The 26,016-nt window shown below is 40.6% G+C and overlaps 1 protein-coding gene and 1 pseudogene across 6 annotated transcripts in view; both read right to left on the reverse strand.

The window, feature by feature from the left end:
- Positions 1–4,213: 4,213 nt before the first annotated feature.
- The window catches only part of LYST (lysosomal trafficking regulator), a 195,958-nt gene continuing 174,155 nt past the window's right edge, over positions 4,214–26,016 (reverse strand). For 5 of the 6 annotated variants that reach the window (XM_057734359.1, XM_057734357.1, XM_057734360.1 and 2 more), the window contains 7 exons: positions 24,912–25,048; positions 21,843–21,941; positions 15,803–15,942; positions 15,424–15,521; positions 8,043–8,199; positions 7,560–7,631; positions 4,214–6,262 (listed from right to left, as the gene is read on the reverse strand). In XM_057734359.1, the coding sequence (XP_057590342.1) occupies positions 6,124–6,262; positions 7,560–7,631; positions 8,043–8,199; positions 15,424–15,521; positions 15,803–15,942; positions 21,843–21,941; positions 24,912–25,048 (842 nt within the window). In that variant the 3' untranslated portion in view covers positions 4,214–6,123. The remainder of the gene's footprint in view (positions 6,263–7,559; positions 7,632–8,042; positions 8,200–15,423; positions 15,522–15,802; positions 15,943–21,842; positions 21,942–24,911; positions 25,049–26,016) is intronic. The other variant, XM_057734361.1, reaches the window with a different exon arrangement.
- On the reverse strand, positions 6,273–7,541 carry LOC130853124 (60S ribosomal protein L17-like; annotated as a pseudogene).

Below are 26,016 nucleotides of genomic sequence, written 5' to 3' on the forward strand. Positions count from 1 at the left end.
AGGGTGACTAGGGCTCCTCAGGGGAGATGGGGGTGGTGTTCTCAGGGGCCAGCTGGGGAGCCCCCAGGCTGCAGCTTCATTAGCAGGAGCTGAAAAGAAGGGGGGTTAGCTGGGGCCTTCCCTCTTTCTTGCAGGAAGTGCATTGACTAGGTCCCAGCTTTGTTGGCCGCCTGCCTGTCCCACGTCCCACGTTGGGGGCAGGGGTGCTCACCTGTGAGGTTTCCTTATTCTCTTCTCCCCGGGGTACCTGGGTGGTCTGCGGTGCTACTGCAAGCAAGGCACCTTGCTGCTTCATCTTCTTCTTCTGCCACCTCTTGGTTGGGAGGTGGGGGTGTTAGGTCCTACAGCAGTCTTTTGAAGTTCGTGGTGAGTATTTGGAGCACTGGGGGGCAAAGGAAAATCTCAGGGGTCTTCAGGGGGTCCTTTCAAAACGGGGAGCGAGGTCTTCCTCCCTGAGTCAGATAGCTGAGCAGGCCTAAGTCTGCATTTCTTCTGGAGTCCCTGCTCTGGTAAGGAGCCCGAAAGCATTGTACATAGGGCATCTCACCTCATTTTCTCTTCTCTCACGGGATAAGTCTAGTTGGAACATGGTGCTATGATTTAATGAGCTACTTTCTGGTCATTTCTCCTGGTCACCTAGTTAGTATTGCAGCCAGCCAGTATTACAAAATAAAATGAGTTGTTTTCTTGTCATTGGGGTAGAGCCATGGAGTTTCCAGTGACCCAGAATGCACCCTAATAGGCTGTGCCAGGGGACTGACGTCCGGTTGCCAGTATCCTTGGATCTCGGTTGAGGATCTGCCTCCAGCTACCAAGAGGTCTATAATAAGGGTTGGTGGAGACACAGATTTGGCTGTTCTTAGCCCACGGAAAATGTCCTTCTCTAGAGAGTGGGTAATTTCTTCCAACTGATAATTTAAAAGTGCAGACTCAGGTTGTTTGGGTATACCAAACTGCTGCCCCTCTATAAATAATTCAACTTACCGGAACCTTCTAACAAAAGTGAAAACCAGGGCCCCTTTGGGTTGTCAGAGCCAGGACCCCCTAACGAGGGTCAAAACCAGGAAGAGAGACACATTATTCACTGAAGCCTTTAGTGATTAGGTGTCCTGATCAGCCTCCAGGACTCGGGCAGACGGGGGTGAAGTTACTATTTCCCATTTTGTCAAAAACGCGAGTACTGATACCCACACATACGAACAACAAACACAGTCACACAGACAAAAGAGCAGATGGGTGTTGCCTGACAATTCCATGCCCCCTTGCAGATGGAGACCTCAAGACCAGATTAGCCCCGCTCCCAAAAGAGAACAGCCCAGATTGGTTCATTTTCCAAAAGGACACGTGCCGGATGGAGACCGCGAATTTCCAGCTTGCACCAGCCGCGGTGACTTACCCCCACATGAAAACGAAGGCTGACAGTAAGTCAGAATGCTTCTCTTCTGAGCTCCCTGGAGCAAAACGAGTTTCCGCAGCTCCTGGGGCCCCAGGGAAGGGGCTGGGTCCACCTGCCACGCGCATGGGCTCCTGGCTGGCTTGTCAGAAACTATTGCTCACTGTGCGCCCATGCACAGTGAGACCAAACAAGCTGAAATATTGGAGTTGGAGCAGAGAAAGGTTTATTGCCCCGCCAAGCAGCTCGTGCTCCAGAGACCCGGACTCCCCGATGGCTTTCAGGCCAGGGTTTTTAAAGTCAGTGTTAGAGGAGAGGGTCGTAGGATATGAGATCAGCTCGTGGACCTTCTTCGGATTGGCTGGTGGTTTGCGGATTCTCAGCCTTCCAGTTCCAGCTAGTCTGGAGTCGACGTGCTTGTGGTCAGTGTCTAGTAACTATCCTCTACCGGGTGGGGGGCCTTAGTTTCTGTAGAACAGCTCAAAGGTCTGCATCACATTGTTGTGTATTTCCCTTCAGGAGGAACCAGGAGTCCTGTGAGTCTGTTGTTGTGAGCAGTAACTGCTTGAGTCTGCTCTGTGGAAGTCAGCGAAGGCCTAGGCGACTAAAGGCTTTTTTCTAAAGGCTGATTGGAAGCTGGACCCTCAGGCAGCAGCTTTTAAAGTAACACAAATAGACCTCTTTCTGGGGAAGACTGGAGGATGGGCGTTTCTGTCTGCTCCCTCTGCACTGAGCCCTGGCGTGTGAGTTAAGAACTGTTTCTTTGCTACCGTTCCCTTGAATCCGTGAACACAAGCCCGCTGGCCACCAGAGCCAGGCTTCCAAGGGATATGGCCTCTGGGTGGCAATGCTAGATATGTCACAAGCTCCTTTCTCTGAGACACTGGAGCCCTGGGCAGGGCAGAGGGAGAGCACGAATGTGACACCCACTAGCCTCTTCTCTGGAGAGGACAGTCGTCGGCCTCAGGCTGTGTGTTTAATCAGCAGCCCTCACCCCTGCCCCACAACTATGAAGATAAGCTCACCGACCTCTTTCATGGAAAGACTGGGAGTTTGCTGCTTCTGTGCTGTGCCCTGGGTGGTAGCTGGTTAGGAACTATTTCTCCACTTGTGACAGTCCTGTGGGTCCCAGGAATCTAAGCCTGATTGGTCACCAGAGCCAGGTGGTCAGGGGGCACCCCCCAGGAGGCAGCTGCAAAAGCCGGGGCCCCAGACATGACACGTCCCCCTTTCGGGGAGATCCCAGGAAAGGAGGGGGTGAGCACGAAGATGGTGTCTGCTGCCTCTGTCATCTTTGGGAGTATTTCAGTGGCCTCCAGTTGTGTGTTAAATGCCTGCCCCTCGGGCTGAAGCGCTCAAGATAGGCAATAGGCCTTACACAGAAACACCGGCACAGTTCAGTCCCTGGCCTTGTGCTGGGCCCTGGGGCGTTCGCCTGGTCAGTCCAGGAAAGCCCTTGAAGGTCTGCTTCTCTGATGCTATCGCCTCGTGGGTCTTGGGGACGCAGCCCCAAGGCTTTCCAAGCGAGAAGTTTTTGGGGGGTTCGTCGCTCAGGTGCAGGTTTCAAAAGTTGGGGTGCTGATGTGGGGTTGAAAGACTTCACTCCTCGGGGAGAAGCTGGGAGCTGTCAGTGCCCCCAGCCCCACCCCCGACTGTGGGTTGCTGTGCCGGGAGCGGGGTTTACGGTGAGAGTGTGTCTCAGCCTCCCCTACCGGTTTTGATGTGGTTTTTGTTCACCAGAGTCTAGGATTTGCTTCGCTAGTTCTTGGGTGTCCTGTAGCTTGAGGGTGTCCTCGGGAGGGGGTGAGCCTAGGGTCCTCCTATGTCACTATCTTGAACCGGAACCCCTTGTAGCTCTTCTGTCTCTGATTCAGAACATTAACAGGTCATCCAGAATAGCGAGAAACACATCACCAGGAATGAGCTCTAAGGGGCTAGAGAGAATTCCCCGCTCCTCCCCTCCCCTCCCCCATCACCTAGCATGGGGCTTGCAATCAGTGAACGCCGCAGAAAGGAAGAGGCACTCTGAGACGTGCAGGTAAAGCGGGGACATCCAGGTTGGCAGGCTTACACTGACACATGCCGCTCCTGAGTTCTTTGGGAGAACAGACACCCCGAAGCTGGTGTGCTCTAGTCTTGAGAATCCTTCACATACCGCAGATGCAAAGCAGAAAGAAAGAATAATTCTGAGTTCTTGGAGTGCTGGTGGTTGAATTCACCCACCTTTTGCAAGACCCACCCGAGGAGCTGAGGTGTTTCCTCATGGGGCCTCTGGTCACTGACGCTTCTGCCTCAGGTCTTTGTAGATGTACTGTCTGGACCATGTCTGCTCCCATGTGCGCCCGTCAAAACTTTTATGCATCCCTCAGACGTCAGCAACAGCTTGACGTTCCTGGATGCCCTTGACCTAGGTTGCATTCTTCGGTTATATTCCTTCAGACTGCCTTCACGCGCTTACCACATTTTGTGACTACACACACTGTGTGTTACTGACAGCATGTTTCTCCGAGGGTGCAGGAACACCCGCACCTCCGCGCTTACTGTGGCCCCTGGTACCAGGTAGGAGCTCAATACAGATTTGCTATTGGGAGGGGGAGGGACGGATGTTCTTTTTTTAAAAAATGAGTGGTTTGACCTTAGGACTTCTGTCTAAACTCCATGTAAAGGTAGTAAAAGGCTGAAGTATACACTTTCTCACAAAGATCACAATTAAGAAATGGAAGGTATCCTTTTCTAGTGACATAAATTTATAGGGGCGCTGAAGAGAGAAACTATATGGGGTACCACAAAAAGCCACCAATTTGAGATCTGGTCATAATATTTAAATTGTATTAAGATTAGGTCCTTGAATCTGTTTTTATGAAATTTATTCCCAATTTGAAGTGGCAGTGTATACAAAGATAACAGAGCTTGTGATAATTTACAGAAATACTTGCTACAACATGCACATTATGAAGTGTTTCAAACATATACATATTGTTTCATGCTGAATAAATAATCCCCCCAATTTACTTTTTATTTTTACATAAAAATATAATATTGCACTCTTAACAAGACCAGTTATTTTGCATATTTTCTCTTTAGATAAATGATGAAATTCAGCCTTAAAAAAAAAACTGAGTAGCAACCTTATTCTAATAAGGGACTAAAGTTCTCAGTAGAAAAGCTAGACAATAGCTGCAATTTTTTTTTTAAACAAAGCAAATCACTTCAACGTGAATAGGAATAATCTCATCTCTGCATCTACTTGGACCTCAGAATTGATAGTTGGCCTGTGCAAACCATGATCTAAATGCAGCCGTGAAGTGCTCTTCACTGTGTATGCAACTGAAGCTTACAAGCATACGTGGCCACTTGCTTCTACTCTTGTATTTATCTTGACAGCAGAGACTTTGGAATTGTATTTTATACAGTTTTTATGCAGAATGTTTTAGAAAGTCTGGAAGTTACAAAAGTAGTTCTGTAAACACCATATGAATTAAATTTCCATGACAAACACTCAAGTTATTCTTAGGCAGGAATACATCTTTTCATCTCATGGTAACATTACCGAGCTTATTTTACAGTGTTTTCAAAGCCAATAAAGCAGCACCCCAAGTAAAAATAGAGCCGGAATATCATGATAGAGATAGACTAGTCCAGGATTTTTAGCGATTCTGTCTTTATCGTGTGTAAGTTTGCTGTGGAGTACACAGATTTTTCTATTGTTCCTAGAATTCTCAAGTGGTATAGGTTAGTCCAAACAGTGGAAACTGCTTCCTAAAAGAATTATTCTGCCTCCTGTTTAAAACGAAGTAAGCTGTGTTCTTTTCTTCTGTACTTCTGTTTTGGGGAAGAAAACTCCTCCTGCATATTAGATTAAATGCCTTATGACTGCGTTATTAATATCTGTGCAAACTTTTTCCGTAGTGGAGGCTTTCTATTGCAAATTGTTAAGTATTCAATACTCTATAAATGGCAGATATTAAAAGAATCATCATTGTGTTTAAATTTTAGTGACTCAACTAAGGCTATTTGATATCTAGTGTTACAGATTTTAAGTAGGATTTTTATGAAGAAACAGAATGTGTCTGAAAATCAAAGATACTTGTGTTGTTGTCTGTGGCTGTCAAAAAATTCTGGTTCTACGTTGAGCTAAGAAGGCAACAGGCAAAAACTGCCTAACACTGAGATTCAAATATTCAGATATTCCAAAAAAATGTTTGGTGTACAGGCACCTACTGAATCACATACTTCGCAAAGAATGCCATGATCAAGTCCAGAATTCTTTGTCCTTATCTTTCCTTTGCTGGGGGGAGTGGGGTGGGTGTGTTATCTTGGCAGAACACTTTTAAAATATAATCTTTTACAGCATTTTATCTAAACAATCAGCTAACCAATTTAAATTTTACTGGCTTTTTTGGAATAATAGAAAATAGAAATAGAGAGATGCTAATCTTTTCTTTAGCATCCTCTATGGAAAAAAAGTCATGATTTTAATTTACTGTGCCAGACTTAAACGCTGTTGGTTAGTGCATATTGAAACAACCCTCCGGGTTATCACTAAATTAGAAAAAACTCTCCTCTCAGGACCTTGTGAGGCTGCAGAATTCTGTCCAGAGGAACAGACTTTATCACTTGGATGGTCTGTTTGGTCATCCATTTCTTCAGGTTTGACCTCCCCAAACTGGCGGAGTCAGCAAATCTAGCTTGGAGTTAAAGTGCTTTGGAGAATGTGAGGTTCTCCTCACTCATCCAGCTGCATAGCTGCTGAGGAAGGAATAGAACATTGGCTGTTTTAGGCGCTGCTGGTCCTTCCGACACCAGGCGATCACCGTCCCATCACTGTTTGCTGTGTACAGATGGTGGCCATCGCAGGAAAATGTCAGGCTGTAAAAAAAAAAAAAAAAAAAAAAATCCTGTTCATACACCGTGTCCCTGAACATTTTATCAGCATATCGGTGACTGTATGGAAATTAGTGTGAGGGAGTTAAGATATCTTTACTGGAGCAAAGAGACAAACAAAATGACCGCCAACAACTCACTGGTTTTGACTGTAATTCTAACACAGCTTAACTGCTCTGCTGGCGAGTTTGTGAGCTCATCCTAACTAGGTGGTACAGACCAGGATCAAAAAGATCTGTATGTTCTGTCATATTTTCTTTTCCCTTTTGTTTAGCCTTATTGCTTAACAACTGCTTCGGTATCGGAAACGTCTAAAACCGTAACAGTACTGCATTTTCTCTCTATAGAACTAAATGATGATTATTTTATGGAGGTGTTTTATTTCCCTGAAAGAGGAAAGGGTAAAAAAAGTAACATTAATAAATAATTAATTTAGGTTCATTAAACTTTATATTTAGTGGATTAAAAACAAATTTATTTTAGTAAAGTAGAATTTGAATCGCTTACTTCCAGTTGAGTTTTTAAAGTCAAATCTGTGAACGGAGCAAAGGGTAACTGGTTGTTTACCAGTTTTGTTAAGTATGCTCCAACAAAAATAGTCACAGAGTATTTTATTTTCTTTCTTTTTTTCTTTTTGCTTTTACATTTGCATTTATTTTTTGTGGCATTCATTCCCGGGCCATAAGTTTTTGTTTCTTCAGTTTTTTCTGGGATATCTTTTTCTTCTGTGCAACCTCCTCTTCTGGTTTTTCAGTAAGGCTCTCTCAGTGTGGCAGGGAGCTATGTATGGGTTGATCCGACCATGAGCTCTGTAAGCCCTTCGCCGCATCTTGGGGGCTTTGTTCACCTGGATGTGCTCAATGACCAGAGAACCTACATCTAAGCCCTTAAGTTCAGCATTACTCTCTGCATTTTTGAGCACGTGCAGTAAAAATTCAGCACTCTTTCTGGGCCACCGACCCTGCGTCCAGCCCCACTGTTTGGCCTGGGCACACCTACCAGCTCCCCCATTGTAACCACGGAATGGCACACATTGCTTCTTTAAAGTGACATCCTTCAGATACTGGGTGGCTTTTCAGATATGCATACCCTTCATGGCCTGGGCAGTTTCACGAGTGTTCTTAAAGTGAACAGGAAGGTTTGAACCTCTTGACCTGCATGATTTTGTGGGGTTTTCTGGGTCAACTGAATAGCGAACCATTTTTAGAGGTCACCTCAGGCCGCTTGCCAGAAAAGCGTCAGAGTATTTTATGAAGAATAGAGGCGGTAGGGGAGGCTTTACCTTACAATAGGCTTATTTGATTTAGGAAATGTAATTTCCCGCACAGGTTTTAAGTCCCAAGTACTCCATAACCTAGAGGAAGAAAAAAGTCATCATCTAATTATGCAAACTAAAGTTTCCTTCACTAAAAATTTAACTTATGTGTTTGTTTATTTGTTAAAAATCATCTGGAAGGAAACACAATAAACGATTAACAGTAGTTACTTCCCAGCAGTGTGCCCAGGTAGGTGTGGGAGTAAGGAAACTTAACTGTATATTTGCATATTTTTAATCTTTTATAGTTAACAAACAATGTGAAACTTCAAAATGTACTAAAGCTATCTTTATTATTTAGCAATAAAACAAATAACTGAAGAACCTCTATCCGAAGGTGATTTTAAATCTCTATATATTAAGTGTTATGTTTAGAGAGTAAAAACTAATTTTTGAAACTGCTGTGTCCTAATGAACAAAAGTACACAAAGAAATCAAAACTCCTCTTACCTTACAATTCCATTTTCTAATCCCCCAGCAATCACGTTGATAGATATTCCCTCAGGCTGGTTAGAGAAAGCCACGGAACAAATGATCTCTCTGCAGTGGACATGTCCAACGAGGTCCCCGTTCACTGTCCAGAGTCTGAGGTCACTGCCTCCGCCAGCTAAAACACCACAATCACTCAGCAGGTCACCAGAGTGTGGGTGTCACAGAGCCCCCCACACTGGGCCCCAGAGGGGTATCCCTGAGGGCCTAGCTTGTTTTAGTGATGACGTTTATAGGAAACTCATGACTGAAGACTGTATAAATGAACTACTGCATTATAAGTCACACAGAGTTGGCATATTTATCCAGAGACGATGACCAGTGAAAAAAATAAAAATAGAAAGTGATCTACGAGGTAGAGCAACAATGTGAACTAACCATGAGTCTTCTTGTAGTTGTAATATTTTGGCATACAAACTGCCAAATCTGAATTTGAAAGTACCTAGAAAGCTAAACAATCTCCAAAAATAGAAGAAAATATTCTGTGAAACTATATAAGAAGTGACTTACGGGACATCTGAAGAAAAAAAAAATTACAGTAAAAGCTGAGTTAAAGACTCAAAAAAAAAAAAAAAGCTAACTTTTCAGAATGTCTAAGATTGAATCTTACAAATCAATGTCTTATTAAACAAATTTTTTTCCAGGGGGTGGAGGAGGCAATAATTGCCTGCCATCCTCTATAAACTGGGGCTGTGGACTGGGGCCTCGTGGGATTAGAAAATGGAATTATAAGGTAAGTGGATTGGGACACATGATGATGTGTCCAGCCTTCTTTGGAGAAATATTCTCATACTGATAAAGACAGAGGTTAAGAGGCATGATAAAATTTGGATGACATAGTGTGTTATAACACTTAATTTTATCTCTCCATTAGAACTAACAGAAGAGAAGAGAACGTGTTTTTCTCTTTATTAAGGCAATGAAAAGATTTCATGTTTTATAGCAAAGAAATAAATATTAGAAATACTCCCTTATCTAAAAGATATGCTAACGATGTTCAAATATCACAAACTGGAATGCCTAGTGTGTCGCAGTATCATTCACAATAGCCAAAAGAGGGGAACAGCCCAAATGTTTATCAAGAGATGAATGGATAAACAAAATGTGGTATATCTATACAATGGAATATTATTCAGCCACAAAAAGGAATAAGTTCTGACAATACGCAACAATGTGCATAAGCCTTGGAAGTGTTATGCTAAGTGAAATAACCCAGACACAAAAGGACAAATACTGTATTATTCCACTTACATAAAATATCTAGAATAGGCAAAGTCATAGAGATAGAAAGTAGAATAGAGGTTACTAGGATCTGTCCAGGAGGGAGGAATGGGAGTTAACGGTTACAGAGTTTCTTTTTGGAATGATGAAAAATTTTTTGAAATAGACAGTTGTGATGGTTGCACAACACTGTGAGTGTAAAAATGCCACTTTAAACCTTTCTTTAAAATGGTTTAAGTAGCAGCTTTTATGTTAAGCATATTTCACCACACACATATACACACAAAGATTAAAAAATGCCCAGTGGTCTACTTCGCATTGTAGAATATCGATTAGGAGAGATTATCCAAGTAAAGCATCAAGATGTTGGGGACTCAATATGCTAAAGAAATATAATTGTAGACAATAAACTCATCTTTTACATAAGTAGACATTTCACTCTTTTGAATTTAATATCTAATAAAGTATTTTTTAAAATATATAAAGTAAGCAGATGTGTACTAGTAAGGTTAGAAGGCTTATTAAAGTCATTGGATACATATCATTAAAAGATATTGATGTAGGTATTGGTAACTGTAAGACACAGCTACTGCATGGCTTAGTCCCTCAAAAGAAAAAGTCTAAATGTGGTCCTGGACTCTCTGAAGTATGGTATGGAACTTAATAGGCAAAGAATTACCCTAGCAGATTTCCTAGAAACTTGTTCTGCCACAAAACCAAGTAACCACTCATCTGCCTAAGATTATAAATATGTATTAAAAAATTGAGGCCCTTACCCAATACCAGATAGCTTTCATGTATAATTTAACACATCAACTAGAAGTCAGAAAGTTGGGCATTCCTGAAAAAATCTTTATTCTTCCTATACATCTTCATCAAAATTAAAATAAATTGAAGAACTATCCCCTACTCTGAATCTTAGAATATTATGTTAATTTTATAGTACCACTGGCAACACAGGAAAAGGCTATGAACCCTAGTTGAAATGTATATGTTTTGATACAGTGGCAGAATGATTTAAAAAAACACAGAAACTATCTAATATAATATTTACATAGTTTAATAAATTTTACATCTTATCACTATAAAAACCACATCCCATAATAAGCCTGGGGAAATCAGGATCAGGGAGAATGAGCTTGCCAGTGTATCTTCAGCCCCAATACAGAAATTTTTGAAATTATATATGTGTATATATACATACACATGTACACATTATATATTACATATATTTACATATACATACACATGCATATATATTTATCTTAAATTTTGATTTTAAAGTTACTTGGATGGTAACAAGTTGAGAAGGCCTTTTTGTTCATAGTGGAAAGAAAGTTCTAGACATTATTATACTGTGCGCACTACCTAGGGACCCCTGAACACCCTGCTAGTGAGTTGGTAATTGTGAGCAAAGGTAATTTGGTTTCTTGGTCCCATATGACTAGCTAATATAATATCACAGATATAAATCACTACTGGCAGCAGGAAAGTAATTAACTTCACAAAATTCAGTTCCCTCAGGATCAGTCCTAACTTCCACATGTTGCCAAAACAAGAAAGTAGAGAACTCCGTATAAATAATTATATTATTCCCCCAGATTCCCTCTTGATGTGACATACTAAAAGCCGTTAATGTGCAAATCAAGGAAGAGCAATTAGCAAAGTCAGCAATCATCTGCCCACACTTGTATTTCCAAAGTCAACTATTTAAGATCTTTCCCCTTAGTTATGCTGATTAGGAAATAAAAATGTTTTCATGACATTATTTTATGACTGGGGTGAAGACTGGCAGATACTTCACATCTGAAACCTTGAAGCGTGACCAAAGAAACATTACTTTTCTTGAATACAAGCATGAATGAGTGTTTTGTAAAAACTCTTGGAGTTTTATTGTGGTATAGTAAAAAAAAATAAATATTTGGACTTTGTCCCAGGTCCCTGGCATAGAGCTCCTAAAACCCGGGTTAATGTACTATCTTTTGTATGCTAATGAGATGACTCCAGGGGGTGGCCCTAGACAGCTTCAGGATGGCAGCTGGCCACCAGAAAAACCAGCCCCGGGGGACTGTTGAGTTAGAACTTACAGCACCTCCCATCTCCGGGGAGGGGAGGGGCTGGAAGCTGAGCTCAGTTCCTAATGGCCAGTGATTGACTCTACCATGTCTATGCTAATGCAACCTTAGAAAAACTCCTAAACAACAAGGGGAGGAAAGTTTCTGAGTTGATGAGCACATTCACATGCCAGGAGGGTGGTGCAGTCTGACTCCGCAGGGACAGACTGTCTGGACCTCACCCTACCTACCTTTTCTTCTGGTTGTTCACATCTATCCTTTGTAATGAATCATAGTTGTAAGTACAGTGTTTTAACGAGTTTTGTGAGTCATTTGAGAGAATTATCAAACCTAGTGGGGGTTCTTGGGACTCCCAAATTTGCTAACTTCAATTAGTTAGTGTCAGAATTGAATTGCATTGTTGGACACCCAGTTGGTGTCACAGAACTGGAGAACTGTTTAGTGTCAGGAAAGACCACACATTTGGTGTCAGGAAAAAACAATATGAAAAATGCAAGCAAAGGATAAAAGACCACCCATTGTAGATGTGTCAAAGATATCTGTACTGAGTGGACAAAAAGAAACAGTTTTCAAAGAATCCTTTCAATTGATGGAAATGCAAACAGAAAATTTACGAGCTTTTCAACAGTTGTTTCCTGCCAGATGCATCAAGTTTTTTTAATATGTATACATGAAAAAACAAAAACTAAAAGCCAGACCTTTCAGGATCAGATGGCTTCACAGGTGAATTCTATCAAACATTTAGAGAAGAGCTAATACCTATTCTTCTCAAACTCTTGCAAAAAATTGCAGAAGGAGAAACACTCCCAAATTCGTTCTACGAGGCTACCATTACCCTGATACCAAAACCAGACAAAGATATCACAAAAAAAGAAAATTATAGAGCAATATCACTGATGAACATAGATGCAAAAATCCTCAACAAAATACTAGCAAACAGAATCCAACAACACATTAAAAGGGATCATACACCATGATCAAGTGGGGTTTATCCCTGGAATGCAAGAATTCTTCAATATATGCAAATCAATCAATGTGATACACCACATTAACAAACTGAAGGATAAAAACCACATGATCATCTCAATAGGTGCAGAAAAAGCTTTCAACAAAATTCAACACCCATTTATGATAAAAACTCTCCAGAAAATGGGCATAGAGGGAAGCTACCTCAACATAATAAAGGCCATGTATGGTAAACCCACAGCAAACATTATTCTGAATGGTGAAAAACTGAAAGCATTTCCACCAAGGTCAGGAACAAGACAAGGGTGTCCACCCTCGCCACTCTTATGCAACATAGTTTTGGAAGTCCTAGCCACTGGCAATCAGAGAAGAAAAAGAAATAAAAGGAATACGAGTTGGAAAAGAAGGAGTAAAACTGTCACTGTTTGCAGATGATATGATACTTTACATAGAAAATCCTAAAGATGCCATCAGAAAACTAGAACTAATCAATTAATTTGGAAAACTTGCAGGATACAAAATTAATGCACAGAAATCTCTTGTATTCCTCTACACCAACAAAGAAAAATCAGAAAGAGAAATTAAAGAAACAATCCCCTTTACCATCGCAACAAAAAGAATAAAATACCTAGGCATAAACCTACCTAGGGATACAAAAGACTTGTATTCAGGAACTATAAAACACTGATGAAAGAAATCAAAGATGACATGAACAGATGGAGAAACAGACCATGTTCTTGGATTGGAAGAATCAATACTGTGAAAATGACTATACTACCCAAAATAATCTACAGATTCAATGCAATCCCTATCAAATTACCAATGGCATTCTTCACAGAATTAGAACAAAAATTTTTACAATTTGTGTGGAAACACAAAAGATCCCGAATAGTCAAAGCCATCTTGAGAAAGAAAAACAGAGCTGGAGGGATCAGGTGCCCCAATTTCAGACTATACTACAAAGCTACAGTTATCAAGACAGTATGGAACTTGCACAAAGACAGAAATATAGATCAATGGTATAGGATAGAAAGCCCAGAGATAAACCCACACACATATGGTCACCTAACATATGACAAAGGAGGCAAGAACATACAATGGAGAAAAGACAGCCTCTTCAATAAGTGGTGCTGGGGAAACTGGACAGCTACATGTAAAAGAATGAAACTAGAATACCACCTAACACCATACACAAAAATAAACTCAAAATGGATAAAAGACCTAAATGTTAAGACCGGACACTATAAAACTCTTAGAGGAAAATATAGGCAGAACACTCTATGACATAAATCATAGCAAGATCCTTCTTGACCCACCTCCCAGAATAATGGAAATAAAATCAAAAATAAACAAATGGGACCTAATGAAACTTAAAAGCTTTTGCACAGCAAAGGAAACCATAAACAGGACAAAAAAGACAACCCTCAGAATGGGAGAAAATATTTGTAAATGAAGCAACTGACAAAGGATTAATCTCCAAAATACACAAGCAGCTCACGCAGCTCAATATAAAAAAAAAAAAAAAACAACCCAATCCCAAAATGGGCAGAAGACCTAAATAGACATTTCTCCAAGGAAGACATACAGATGGCCAACAGACACATGAAAAGATGCTCAGCATCACTAATCATTAGAGAAATGCAAATCAAAACCACAATGAGGTATCACCTCACATCAGTCAGAATGGCCACCATCAAAAAAATCTAGAAACAATAAATGCTGGAGAGGGTGCGGAGAAAAGGGAACCCTCCTGTACTGTTGGTGGGAATGTAAATTGATACAGCCACTATGGAAAACAGTATGGAGGTTCCTTAAAAAAGTAAAAATAGAACTACCATATGACCCAGCAATCCCACTACTGGGCATATACCCGGAGGAAACCATAATTCAAAAAGATACATGTACCACACTGTTCACTGCAGCACTATTTACAATAGCCAGGACATGGAAGCAACCTAAATGTCCACTGACAGATGAATGGATAAAGAAGATGTGGCAAATATATATGATGGAATATTACACCAGCCATAAAAAGGAATGAAACTGAGCTATTCGCAGTGAGGTGGATGGACCTAGAGTCTGTCATACAGAGTGAAGTAAGCCAGAAAGAGAAAAACAAATACCGTATGTTAACTCCTAATATGGAATCTAAAAAAATGGTACTGATGAACCTAATGGCAGGGCAGGAACAGAGATGCAGACGTAGTGAGAGAGTAGCATCGGTATATACACACTACCAAATGTAAAATAGATGGCTAGTGGGAAGCTACTACAGAGCACAGTGAGATAAGCTTGATGCTTTGTGAAGATCTAAAGGGGTGGGATAGGGAGGTTGGGAGGGAGGCTCAAGAGGGAGGGGATATGGGGATATATGTATACATGTGGCTCTTTCATTCTGTTGTACAGCAGAAACTGACACAATACTGTAAAGCAATTATACTCCAATAAAGATTAAAAAAAAGAAAAAAAAAAGCCAGACCTCTGCTTAGGAGATATATCTTGGTCATGTAAAATCTGGGCACATTATACCTCCATTGTTATTCTACACTACTGTCTTGCAGGAACTAAAGGACATATGTACAAAGCTGATTTTCTGCTGATGCTTTTCATTTAGTCAGGAAGAAGGCAGCAAAGTCAGTACTTAAAAAGCAGAAGCAAAAAAGGATGGAAAAACAAACACTAAGAAAATTCAGATAATTATGTAACAGTAATTTGCTTAACTTACACGTGCTCAAATGCAATCTTACATATATCAGAAAAAGAGTTAAATTATGACAATACTAACTTTTGCATAAGGAGATGCCAAAATTGATGAACTCAATCTTCTACCTTATTTACTTATTTATTTTTTGGCTGTGGTGTGCGGGAAGTGGGATCTTAGTTCCCCGACCAGGGATCGAACCTGTGCCCTCTGCATTGGGAGCATGGAGTCTTAATACGCATACGTGATATTACCTAAGTATTTAGATCTGGCAGGGACCTGAGAGATGTAATGCAACAGTTTAACCTATGATGTAACCAGCTGGCTGAATGCACAGTTAATGCAACGACCCTGTGCTCTGGTTTTGGGGCCAGCTCACCTGAGTCACACACGGTGGCAATGTCACCTGTAGTCTCACTGGCAGAGACAGCTGTGACAGGGCTTTTGTGTCCCGCCAGACTTTGTACATAGCACAACCTGAAAAACCAAAGACATGAATTTGCATAGGATCATTAAATATAATTATTTTCTCTTATTTGTATAACTTTTTTCCTCAGTGTGTATGTATCTACTATTTATAAGGCATTCCTGACTATATTCCTAACTGATTTTTTAATTCAATAAGATTACAAAGGTAAAGCCTGTATTTCATGCTTAAAGTTACTATAATGTAAAGATACTATTTTAGTGCATCTGTTTCTCATGGTAAGAGCTGAAATGTTAAAAACAGCAATTTTGGAGCTTGAGATCTTCCGTACCTGTTTAAATCCCATATGATGCAGGTTCCATCCCTGCTCACACTTATCATTACACTGTATGGTTTGCAGACAAATAAGCTGGTTATCTCTTCTGTGTGGCCATAGAGATGTATCTGAGACTCCATTTCTATCTCTGAAGGCTAAAATTAAAAAAATAAGTATAAGATACAAACCCATGATGAAAGGTATTCTCAAAAATAAAAACAACCCAAATGACTCATTCTTCTCAAATGTGTCATTTTTCAATCTAGTTCAACTTTTTCTAGAGTAAAACTAATGAAATATTTAAAAATTTTTTAACCGACCATAATTTCATCAACAAATAAGCTTTCATTTTTGTCTATTCTTTTCCAATCTTTTAGCCAAATACACATGTATTTTTATAGCTGTGATTATTGCCATACAAGTAATTCTCTATTTTGTATTTTATACATTCTCCCATAAGCATTTTCCATTTTGGATGGTGTCTTCAAAATGATTTTTAAGTGTTATAATATTCTATACAGTTAGTATACCATAATTTACTTGAGCATCCTTTATTTATTTTTAAAGATTTATTTATTATTTATTTGTTCATTTTATTTATTTTTAGCTGCATCTGGTCTTATTTGTGGCATGCAGGATCTTTGTTGCAGTGTGCGGGCGTCTCTCTAGTTGTGGCGCACAGGTTCCAGGGTGCGTGGACTCTGTAGTTTGTGGCAGCACTCGAGGGCTCTAGAGCACAGGCTCAGTAGTTGTGGTTGCACAGGCTTAGTTGCTCCAAGGCATGTGGGATCTTCCCAGACCAGGGCTCAAACCCCTGTCCCCTGTATGACAGGCGTATTCCCTGCACCACCAGGGAAGTCCGAGGCGGATTCCTTACCACTGGACCACAAGGGAAATCTCAAGCAACCTTTATTGATAGACATTTAAAACTGTTTCAAATTTTTTCAAAATTATAGATGTCACAGTTAAATCTTTCATGTATATAAGTTTTGTTCCTCCTCTAAATTGTTTTTTTAGAATAAATTTCCAGAATCCTACTAGCGGATCAGTGAATATTAATAATTTTATAGTTCTTGACTGTACTTTTCAAAGGCTTTGCACCAATTCATGATGCCACCAATGGTGACGTATTACTCATCAGTAGTTGTGGACTGATTTTCTAAATCAAACATTGCAAACTGATGTTCCAAGGTCCACGCTGGCTCACAGGTGCCAGATGTCCACACAGGGTCTAACCTTTGTTTTCATTAGTGTAGCAGTTTACTGTTGTAAAGTATTTCAATACTTCAAAGAATATAGAAAAGTAGAAAGAAAGTATAAATAAAAAGCCGTATACTGACCACTCAGTTAAACTAATCCTAACATTTATAAGATCAGCTTATTTTTTAAATAAATAAAACATTAAACATATAGTTTGTGTACTGTTTTACATCCCATTTCCTCTCCCTTGTCAGAAGTTACTATTGTCCTGAATTTTGTATTTGTTTCCCACATATGAAGAATTTATGTTCTACTATATGTTACTATAACAATTGCACTGTTTTTCATGTTGCCAAACTTTGCATATATGGTGTTAATTATTCTTTAGGTATCTGCGGCATCTTGCCTTTTTGATCACCATTGCTTTTGAAACATATCTGTGTTGATTTATTAGCTGCAGCTCACCTATTTTAAGTGCTTTATTTTTCACATCAAAGCACACATTTTATACTTAAAGACTCAAATGACCAGGCAATACCAGGCTTATGGTCTTCCTTGGAACCAATGGCTTGAGCTGAGTGGCAGTGGCTTCTGCTTAGCTAGGGCATGTGGCCTTCAACTGCACACACTTACAGCAACCAGATGTCTCTGAACAAGGGCATGAGTCCAGGGTCTGGGCCCCTGCTGGTTCTCCTCTGTGACCCTCCCTGCAGGGCCAGGAGCCTGCCGGGCCTCAGGGATGTGCCAGCAGCCTTGCAGACCGTGCTCCAGCGTCCCTGGGACAGAGGAACTTCCTGCCCCCAAATGCCCGAGCCCCTTCCTTCTCTGCTTGAACTCTGCAGCATTTGAGTTTGTGACTCAACTCTCATTCTAAATCTTTGAAAATTTCCCAAGTTGTAAATGGCAATCAAGGTTGCTTTAACTTGAATTTCTCTTATTATAACTAAGTTTAATTTTTTCACATATTCATTTTCTTATCTGTAAATCTGTGTGCTTGGTTTTGTGTATTTGTTACTGCATCAAAACAATTATCTGTAGGAGTTCCTCTACTGGTGGGACAGAACGCAAGGGCCTTCCTTGTTTCTTCCACCAGGCGACCTGGATCCCCATGTCTGTCTAGGGAGGCCTGACCCCAAGTCGAGCCTTGAGGATCCTGGACAACCCACGGAATTCCACTCCGAGCTGTAGTTCCAGGCAGTGCTTGGTCCCACCCGACTCATCCTCACTCTTAGGGACCAGCCTTGTGGAGAAGGGCCTCCTTGGGACGCCCCAGCTTGCTCTGTCCCATGTTGTTGTTTTCTGTTCCTCTCATAAGAGGCTGTCCTGAGACAGCGTCAATAATCTAGGATGGACAAGTGCCCTCAAGGCTAAAGCTCCCTCCTTACTTATTAAAAGAAAATATATACGTGTGTGTGTGTGTGTGTGTGTGTGTTTACTTTGTGATCATGAATAACATTTATGGGGTGTAATCAAGCTAGGTACCCTACAGTGGCTGCTGAAATTTTATAGATTTTGCACTTTAAAATGATTGCAGGAGTTAGTGTTACCAGATGATTCCCTGATGGATCAGAAAATAATCCCCATGGGTAGAACAGGAATCTTGTGCTGGTCTACTTCTTCATAAAATGTTCTCGAATGCTGTGATACTACCTTGGGTGAACTGCATGTGTACTCTCCTACCACCACCAATTTAGAGAGCAGAAACCCAGGTGTTAACTTACATGAAGATGACGTGGCCACACTATTTAATTAGTGGAAAAATGACTGAAGATCAACTATTTTAAAATCAGTTATCACTTTTAGAAGACATTCTTCTCTGAAATATAAATGGCTTATAGATAGCAGTTCCCTATAACCAATCAACACATTCATCATTACATATGTAGGATGCATGTTAGCAAACTGTCCTGGGAGAGTCAACAGAAACTCACAATGCTCAAAGTCAGATATGCTTCCCTAGCTCGGGAAGGTAGAAATATCAAGATTCCTTGAAAATATTTTCAAACAACAATTATTTTGGTCACATCCTACATGGCACTTGGGAGACAGTCTTGTGCTCTGTCAAGGCCAACAAAAACGAGAGCATAAGTAGTTTTAGAACCATGGCATTCAGTGGGTCGGGAGAACAGAAACTAGGGAACACGCGTGCTTCCTGCCAACCTGAAAGGCACGGGTCACATCCGCAGCTTCAGGGATGCCAGAATGATGAGATGGTCCCCAAGAAAAAGTAACAACATCTACAAAAACCCAAGTAACCTTCCCTCAGATAAACAATGATAAAACCACACAGCTAAGATACACTCCTGGACATGGTTTAAACAGTAACTGTTACTCTCATGACTATGACTACCTAGGAGAAAAAGAAAAAATCCTTGTAAATAAGTTGCAAAAAAAAATCTATTATCAGGCAAATATAGAACTGAGGAAAGGTAAGCAACCTAACACTTCACAAGCCTACAATAACTTCAAACTAAAAGAAGCACGTGTCTTGCCGTATTCGAATGATCTGTTTCAAAGCTATGCTGTGAAAATTACTCCTATAGTGACAGCTTCATCTTTTTTTTTTTAACCAATACTGTATACTGTGTTAGTGTACAATTAAAAATTTAAATTATAGGGAGAATGGAAGTAAGGACAACTAAGAACAAGGCTGTTCAAAGTGTTGGGAAAAGCAAGAGGAAATAAAAAACAACACATGAAGCTGGTTTTTAAGCAGTGTCTGTGATGGTGCAAATGATCTGAGGGCATAAGCAGACAGCTGCTCTCGCAGCAGAGATTAGGATATATCTGCAGGAAAAAGGAAACACAAGGGAGAGCTCAGAAGGTTAAAGGCGATGACAGCAGTAAATATTAGAGATGTTATGAAATTAACATCTGCTTTAGGCATTTGGGAGTAAAAAGGAGAAAACAGGAGACATTCCAAAAGTGAAGGCGCCTCTCTGCTCAGACTCCCTAGCGTTCTTCTTACTGGGGCCTCTGTATGAGACCCTCATCTCAGTCTACTGTTCCTGCCCTGAACTGGGCACTCCTCCCAGCATGCTATACTCTAAACTACACCTAAAAGTATCTGCCACTCCTCAAACTACCATGCCTTTGTTTCCATGTGTTGGTTTACTTTGCTGAAATACTCTTTCCTCTTTTCTCCACTTGGTAAAATGATCCTTTAAGCTCCAGCTCAAGTGTAACTTTTCTGGCTCCCTGACATTCAGTTGGTCCCACTTCTGGCTCTTCTAACCTGTGTGTGAATCTTTCTTAGAGCAGAACCTCACTGTCCTGCAATAACCTGTACATGCCTACCTCCTGCTACGGAGCCCTCACCACGGCTGGCCTGTATCACTGCAGCGCCTCTGAACTGGTACCCTCCAGCCTCACACCTCTTTTAAGCGTCTCTCCTCGTAGGCACTACAGTGATGGCCTTAAAATGCTGATTGGACCATATCACTCCAGCTTTAAACATTTTAATGACTCCTTAAACTAAGAGACAGAAACGATATTATGGGACTTCCCTTGTGGCGCAGTAATTAAGAATCCACCTGCCAATGGAGGGGACTCGGGTTCAATCCCTGGTCTGGGAAGATTCCACATGCCTTGGAGCAACTAAGCCTACTACTCAGCCTGTGCTGTAGAGCCCACGAGCCACAACTACTAAGCCCATGCACCGCAACTACTGAAGCCCAAGCGCCTAGAGCCTGTGTTCTGCAACAAAAGAAACCACTGCAATGAGAAACCTGTGCACCGCAACAAAGAGAAAGGGTAGCTCACCACAACTAGAGAAAGCCTGTGCACAGCAACAAAGACCCCAAAAAAGAGGAAAAGCCAAAAAAGAAAAAAACCCCAAAAAACCCCACCCCAAACCACCCCCCCTCCCCAAAAAAAGCCAAAGAAAAAGGAAAAAAAAAGAAACAATATTATCGTCACATTTATACCCCAAGGACCATGGCAAAGAACCTTAACAAGGATTTAAAAGGGAATAAGCTTGGACAGAAAAGTAAGGAATCAAGCATCACTCTATGCTAAGTACAGGTTTCACCCAGTAAAACATGTTTTATAAAATAATGGAGAAAACTGTAATTGAAAAAAAGCACAGAGAACATTTTAGATTAGAATGATAATCATTGAGTTATTACCCTAAACTTGCCACTCATCAAAGGCACCAGAGACAGTTGATTCAAGAAAGGAATGACAGACCTACAATGGAAATACCTCCTAGGAATTGGCCTTTTAATTAACTACTAAAAGACTGTAGGTTTAATCTCTTTACTGGAAAAAAAAAAGAAAGGAAATGACAGTAGATTAAAAGAAGTATTGCATAATGTCTTCTTCACTAGAGTGCTTTAATAATTTAACTCTCAAATCCTAAAGGTTCAGGGAATGGCTGAAAAATTTCTTCCAATAAGTGTTAGAAACCAAGACTGGCTACTTAGATTTCGCTGTCGTTTAATTCACCCAGAGAGTACAGGAATGTTGACCATTAGGAGTTCTGCACTTCCAAATTTTACAGAATGTCGTGGGACACTCTTAAGTGCTCAGGTTGATACCAAGAATACGGGCAAGCAAGCATCAAAATGCCGTGAAAAAGCCCAAATACAACACAGATCGTAACTCAAGATACTGTCTGCCTCTGACCTTTACAGGTATTTTCAAATTTTTTTTTGTGATCATAATAAACCTAAAATAAAGTGTTAGATATATATGACCTTTTACATTTTAAGAGCTCATGTGAAGAAGAGATTAAAGTACAAAAGAGTAAAATACAAAAAATTTAAGTTGATCTTATAATAAATACATTATATTTCATAAAGGGTTTCTTCCCCTCACTGACATGAAAATCTCACAAAACGGGCCCAGGACCTACTGTGCCGCTCGTGAATCTGTTTGTGTAGGCTGTGATGACACCACATTTGCTCCCAGTAAACAGCTGGCAACTGTCAGGTACCCAAGCACAACTAGTCACCTAGAAAAGGGACAAATCAAAGATTATCATGTTTAAAAAGCATGAGAAATGCCTCTACTTTTCTCACAATTATTTTAAAAATATATGATCACAAAATTTAAGGTAAACATTTTACTTGAAATGATTAGAATGGTGCAAGATATAACATAGTATTCTGTAACTTCAAGATATCTAAAAGCTGTTTCCAAATAAAAATGTATTACAATGCATTGTCTCTGACTTTACATTTTTCTGTATATACACACATACACACAAATACACATAGAACCATTTGTTCCTCAGAAATGTAAACAAAATAATCAAGGATTGACGAGATCCAATGTTGAGTGTGTATGTGATATGTGCGTGGGAGCTGGGGCGGGGGGGATGCATTTACCTGATTTTTAACCTTTCTTTCTTTCTTTTTCTTTTTCTGTTTTTGGTAGGCAAACAGTACATATAAATAGAGGTTTTGCTTCTAAACAGTTTTAAAGATTGCTAAATAGGAGAATAAGGAAAGATAAACATGGAGAAAAAAATCTGGGATTATTCCTTTGGGATTATAAACCCTGAGTCACAAGCATGGGGACACTATTCAAGGTCAGCTCAACTCTCTGCTTGGCCTGACAGTCTTCCTCTGGCACTAGCTGGCCCCCAGTGCCAACCCACAGCAGCTGTCCCCAGCTGCTCTACCCCCAGGCGCCCCCGCTCCAGTCCCACCTCTCCCGGTGGGTCTGTCGGTCAGCAATACCCACGTACTTCGCTTCGCTTCACTAAGAAGACGGGCGTCAACAGCCACAGACCGCATCCCCTTTCCTCCCTTGTGCCTCAGAATGTCTCTGTCTCATCTCCTGATTTAGAGGAGAAGCCCCTCTGTTTTTAAGGCCAGCTCCATCCCACCCCAATGCCTCTCAAACGACTGTCAAAATTCAAACTGTTGTTTGCTGGCTTCTTCCCCTGACCCTACAAATGTGTTCAAGTGTCCACTACCTTTAAAAATGACTTTCTTTAAAAAGCTGGACTCTTCTTAACTCTCCATATACCATCAGAGTCCGTTGGGTCCAATTTTATTTTTTGAGTTTCTTTCTTGAATAGTTCTAACTATTTGTAAAGACTGATATTTCATAATTTTTATTGTTTTTCAGAGGTCTTCCAAAAAACAAAAAGAAAATGTACTTATTTTTTATATATAGAATAAAACTTATTCATCTTGCAATTACCATGAGTCTACTGAACACTTTTTTAAACCTAAGTTACATTACAGGATTTCAATAATCTCATTTTTTCCCTCTATGTTGAAACACTTTGCTATTTCATCATCGTAGGAATTATTTCATCACTATTCTTCAATTATTCCCAACTATGCTAAAACAAAACAAAATAAGAAAATGGAAGAATGATGGATCTCCTGGAAGGATAATGTAAAAAGGTGAAATAGTCATCTTTTGGTTTTCTTATTGCATTGTTGAAAGAATGTTGTCATCTTTGAGAAAGTATAAAAGAAGACCAGAGACACCCTATCTGTCATCTGCTTTCAGCTGTCATCAAACACAGTTGGGAATTCAAAATTTTTCATTTTCCAGCAATAATAGAAAAGAGACGAAAACTGACAGGAATATGTTTCACAATTATGAGATGAATCAGAAGATGAAGGCAAAGAGACAGCGGGACTCTCATCTGTAATGATGATGATGATGGAATTGATCAGATAAGTGAAATCTCAGAGTGTGAGTCTTCATGTGACAATGCCCTGGACGACTACACCCTGGACAAATTTTATCAAACGGAGCGAACAACAGATTTCTAAACACAAAATGAATTTTGGTATTCTTATCTAGTTAGCTAGTCACTTGACCGGAAGTACTTTATCACACCATGCTTGCTAGAAATCTGGATTATCCCGTTTTGATAAATGGACTTAATGAGAGTATTTTTCATCTTTAACGATGTTTCTGTGCCCAACTTTACATGATAGAAATAATTCTGCAGTGTGTTTTTCACTGTCCTTTACTCTTACTTTTGTTAGTTTACTGGTAAGCCAGATGACAAAAGACGGTGATCTTTTTTCAGGCACACTGAAGATGAAGCAAACAAGCCATTGCTCTCCTTTCTCTCACTGCCAAAAACTCCCACAAGCAGCTCACTCCATTTCTAAAGTGCCCAGGGAATGGTGACAAATGTTAGGCTATATGAATAGGCACCAGGTGTTATGTAGGTAATGGAAGTCAGAAAACAGTAAGAGAACTTCCTATGGAAAGACAGTCAAAGAAAGACGGTTTAACATACAACTTAGTACCAGAAGAAGCTGCGGCACTACCGTGTGTGTGTGTGTGTGTGTGTGTGTGTGTGTGTGTGTGTGTGTGTCTGTATGTACATGGTGTTTTATAGTTTACAAAGTACTTTCACAAATATTGGAGACATTTTTATAACAGCTTTACAAGAGGGTGGTGGGAGTGTGACTACTCCAGTTTTAAAGAAGAGGAAAGAAACTCACGCTGGGTAAGGTTAAATTATTTGCCAAAGGCTACACAGTAAATAACAGAGCTGGACACTAACACAGATCACAGGGCTTTAGTCAGGCCCAAGGCTCTTTCTACCACTCTGTGCTACCCGAATACCCAGTCCGTTTAGAAAAAGCCAGGTACAGAAGATGGCACTCTGGTTACTGAGAATGACATAGTGACAAAAGGCAAGTGAGCACTGAAAAGAAAATGCTGGTTTTGTTCCAACATCGAGCCCTGAGCTGATGCTGAGCAGGAGATGATGATATTGTCTCAACCAGAGACTGGGTGGAGGACAAACTGCGGGGACACGGCCGGCCAGCAGGCGTTAGGAAGTCTGTACTCCCGGTACACACAGCACAGGCCCGGCGGCAGCAGCTTCGTGACTGGACTAACTGCAGGATATTACAGACTAGCTGCCATCAGTCTGACTCCTTTTTAAAGCATCACATTTCATTATTATTACAACGTACTTCATAAAAATGTTTACCTGATACTGCTGTGAACTTTGTATGAAGTTTACTGGAGGCTCGCTTTGTTTACTCTTCAGCCTTAAAATGTTGTCAGCATATCCCCAGCTCAGGATGGCGGACCACTGAATGTCAGTACTGTTCATGCTTCTCACACCTCGAGAAGGAGAAACAAAAGTACCAGTCGCCACTGCTCAGTTATGATTGGAGAGCCCACCAAAACGGCAGGTTGAACGTTCGCACACGCAGCAGAACACGGTCACTCCAGCGCAAAATCATCTTTATATCCACAAGAGGGACCGATCTGTGTTAGTTTTATTCCTTTAATGCTAATGCGATTCCAAGGGTAGAACTGTATTCTTTTTCACCTGGGGTGTTTTGGTTGGGATTTATTTGACTTAGAACTAAAATTTCTGTTAAAAATTTTTTATAAAAGACAATGATAATCGAGCTCCTATTCATGTTCTGTGACACCTTTAACAATAAATATGAACTAGAAAATTTTTTTAAATCTTAGATACCCTATTGAAAAATCAACCTGGACAACTATTAATACTAGAAAGGGACCACTGCTGGAGCAGAAGCAATTCTGAGAAGGGAGAACTTAATCCTGCCAACTGCAGGACTGCATGGGAGAGCTTCGTTTAAGGAGGTTCTGTTATTTTCTCCTTCTACCCCGAACACAGTGTTATGTCCTTTTGGAATAAAGATCTGGACCTCCTGACATGCCTTTTCAGCGTTTCTCATAACCTATGCCTTGTTGACACGCTGACTGGGACTAACGCAGCATAAATGCTTTAGCTGGTGCTACCCTTGAAACTTGGAAGCTTTGAGTTCCTCAAGGAGAGAGAATGTGAGTACCTAGCATAATACCCAGCAAATAGAGCAATAAAACAAATATTTGTTGAATGAATCAATAGCACACTGAAAATCTAATTCACAGATTTCTTTTTGTTTCGTCGAGTGTAATCCCAGATGTGGACATCAGTTTTGCAATAAAGAAATTCGGAAATCCTGGCTAAATATAAGCTTCTCTCTAGATCAGCTGCTAAGGAAAGGAACCACACTTCATGAGCCTTGGGACCTTGCAAACGCCACCATAAAGCCTGGCATGTGGTAGGAACT

Source organism: Hippopotamus amphibius, chromosome 5 (genome assembly GCF_030028045.1).
Source record: "Hippopotamus amphibius kiboko isolate mHipAmp2 chromosome 5, mHipAmp2.hap2, whole genome shotgun sequence".
NCBI classification, from domain to species: domain Eukaryota; kingdom Metazoa; phylum Chordata; class Mammalia; order Artiodactyla; family Hippopotamidae; genus Hippopotamus; species Hippopotamus amphibius.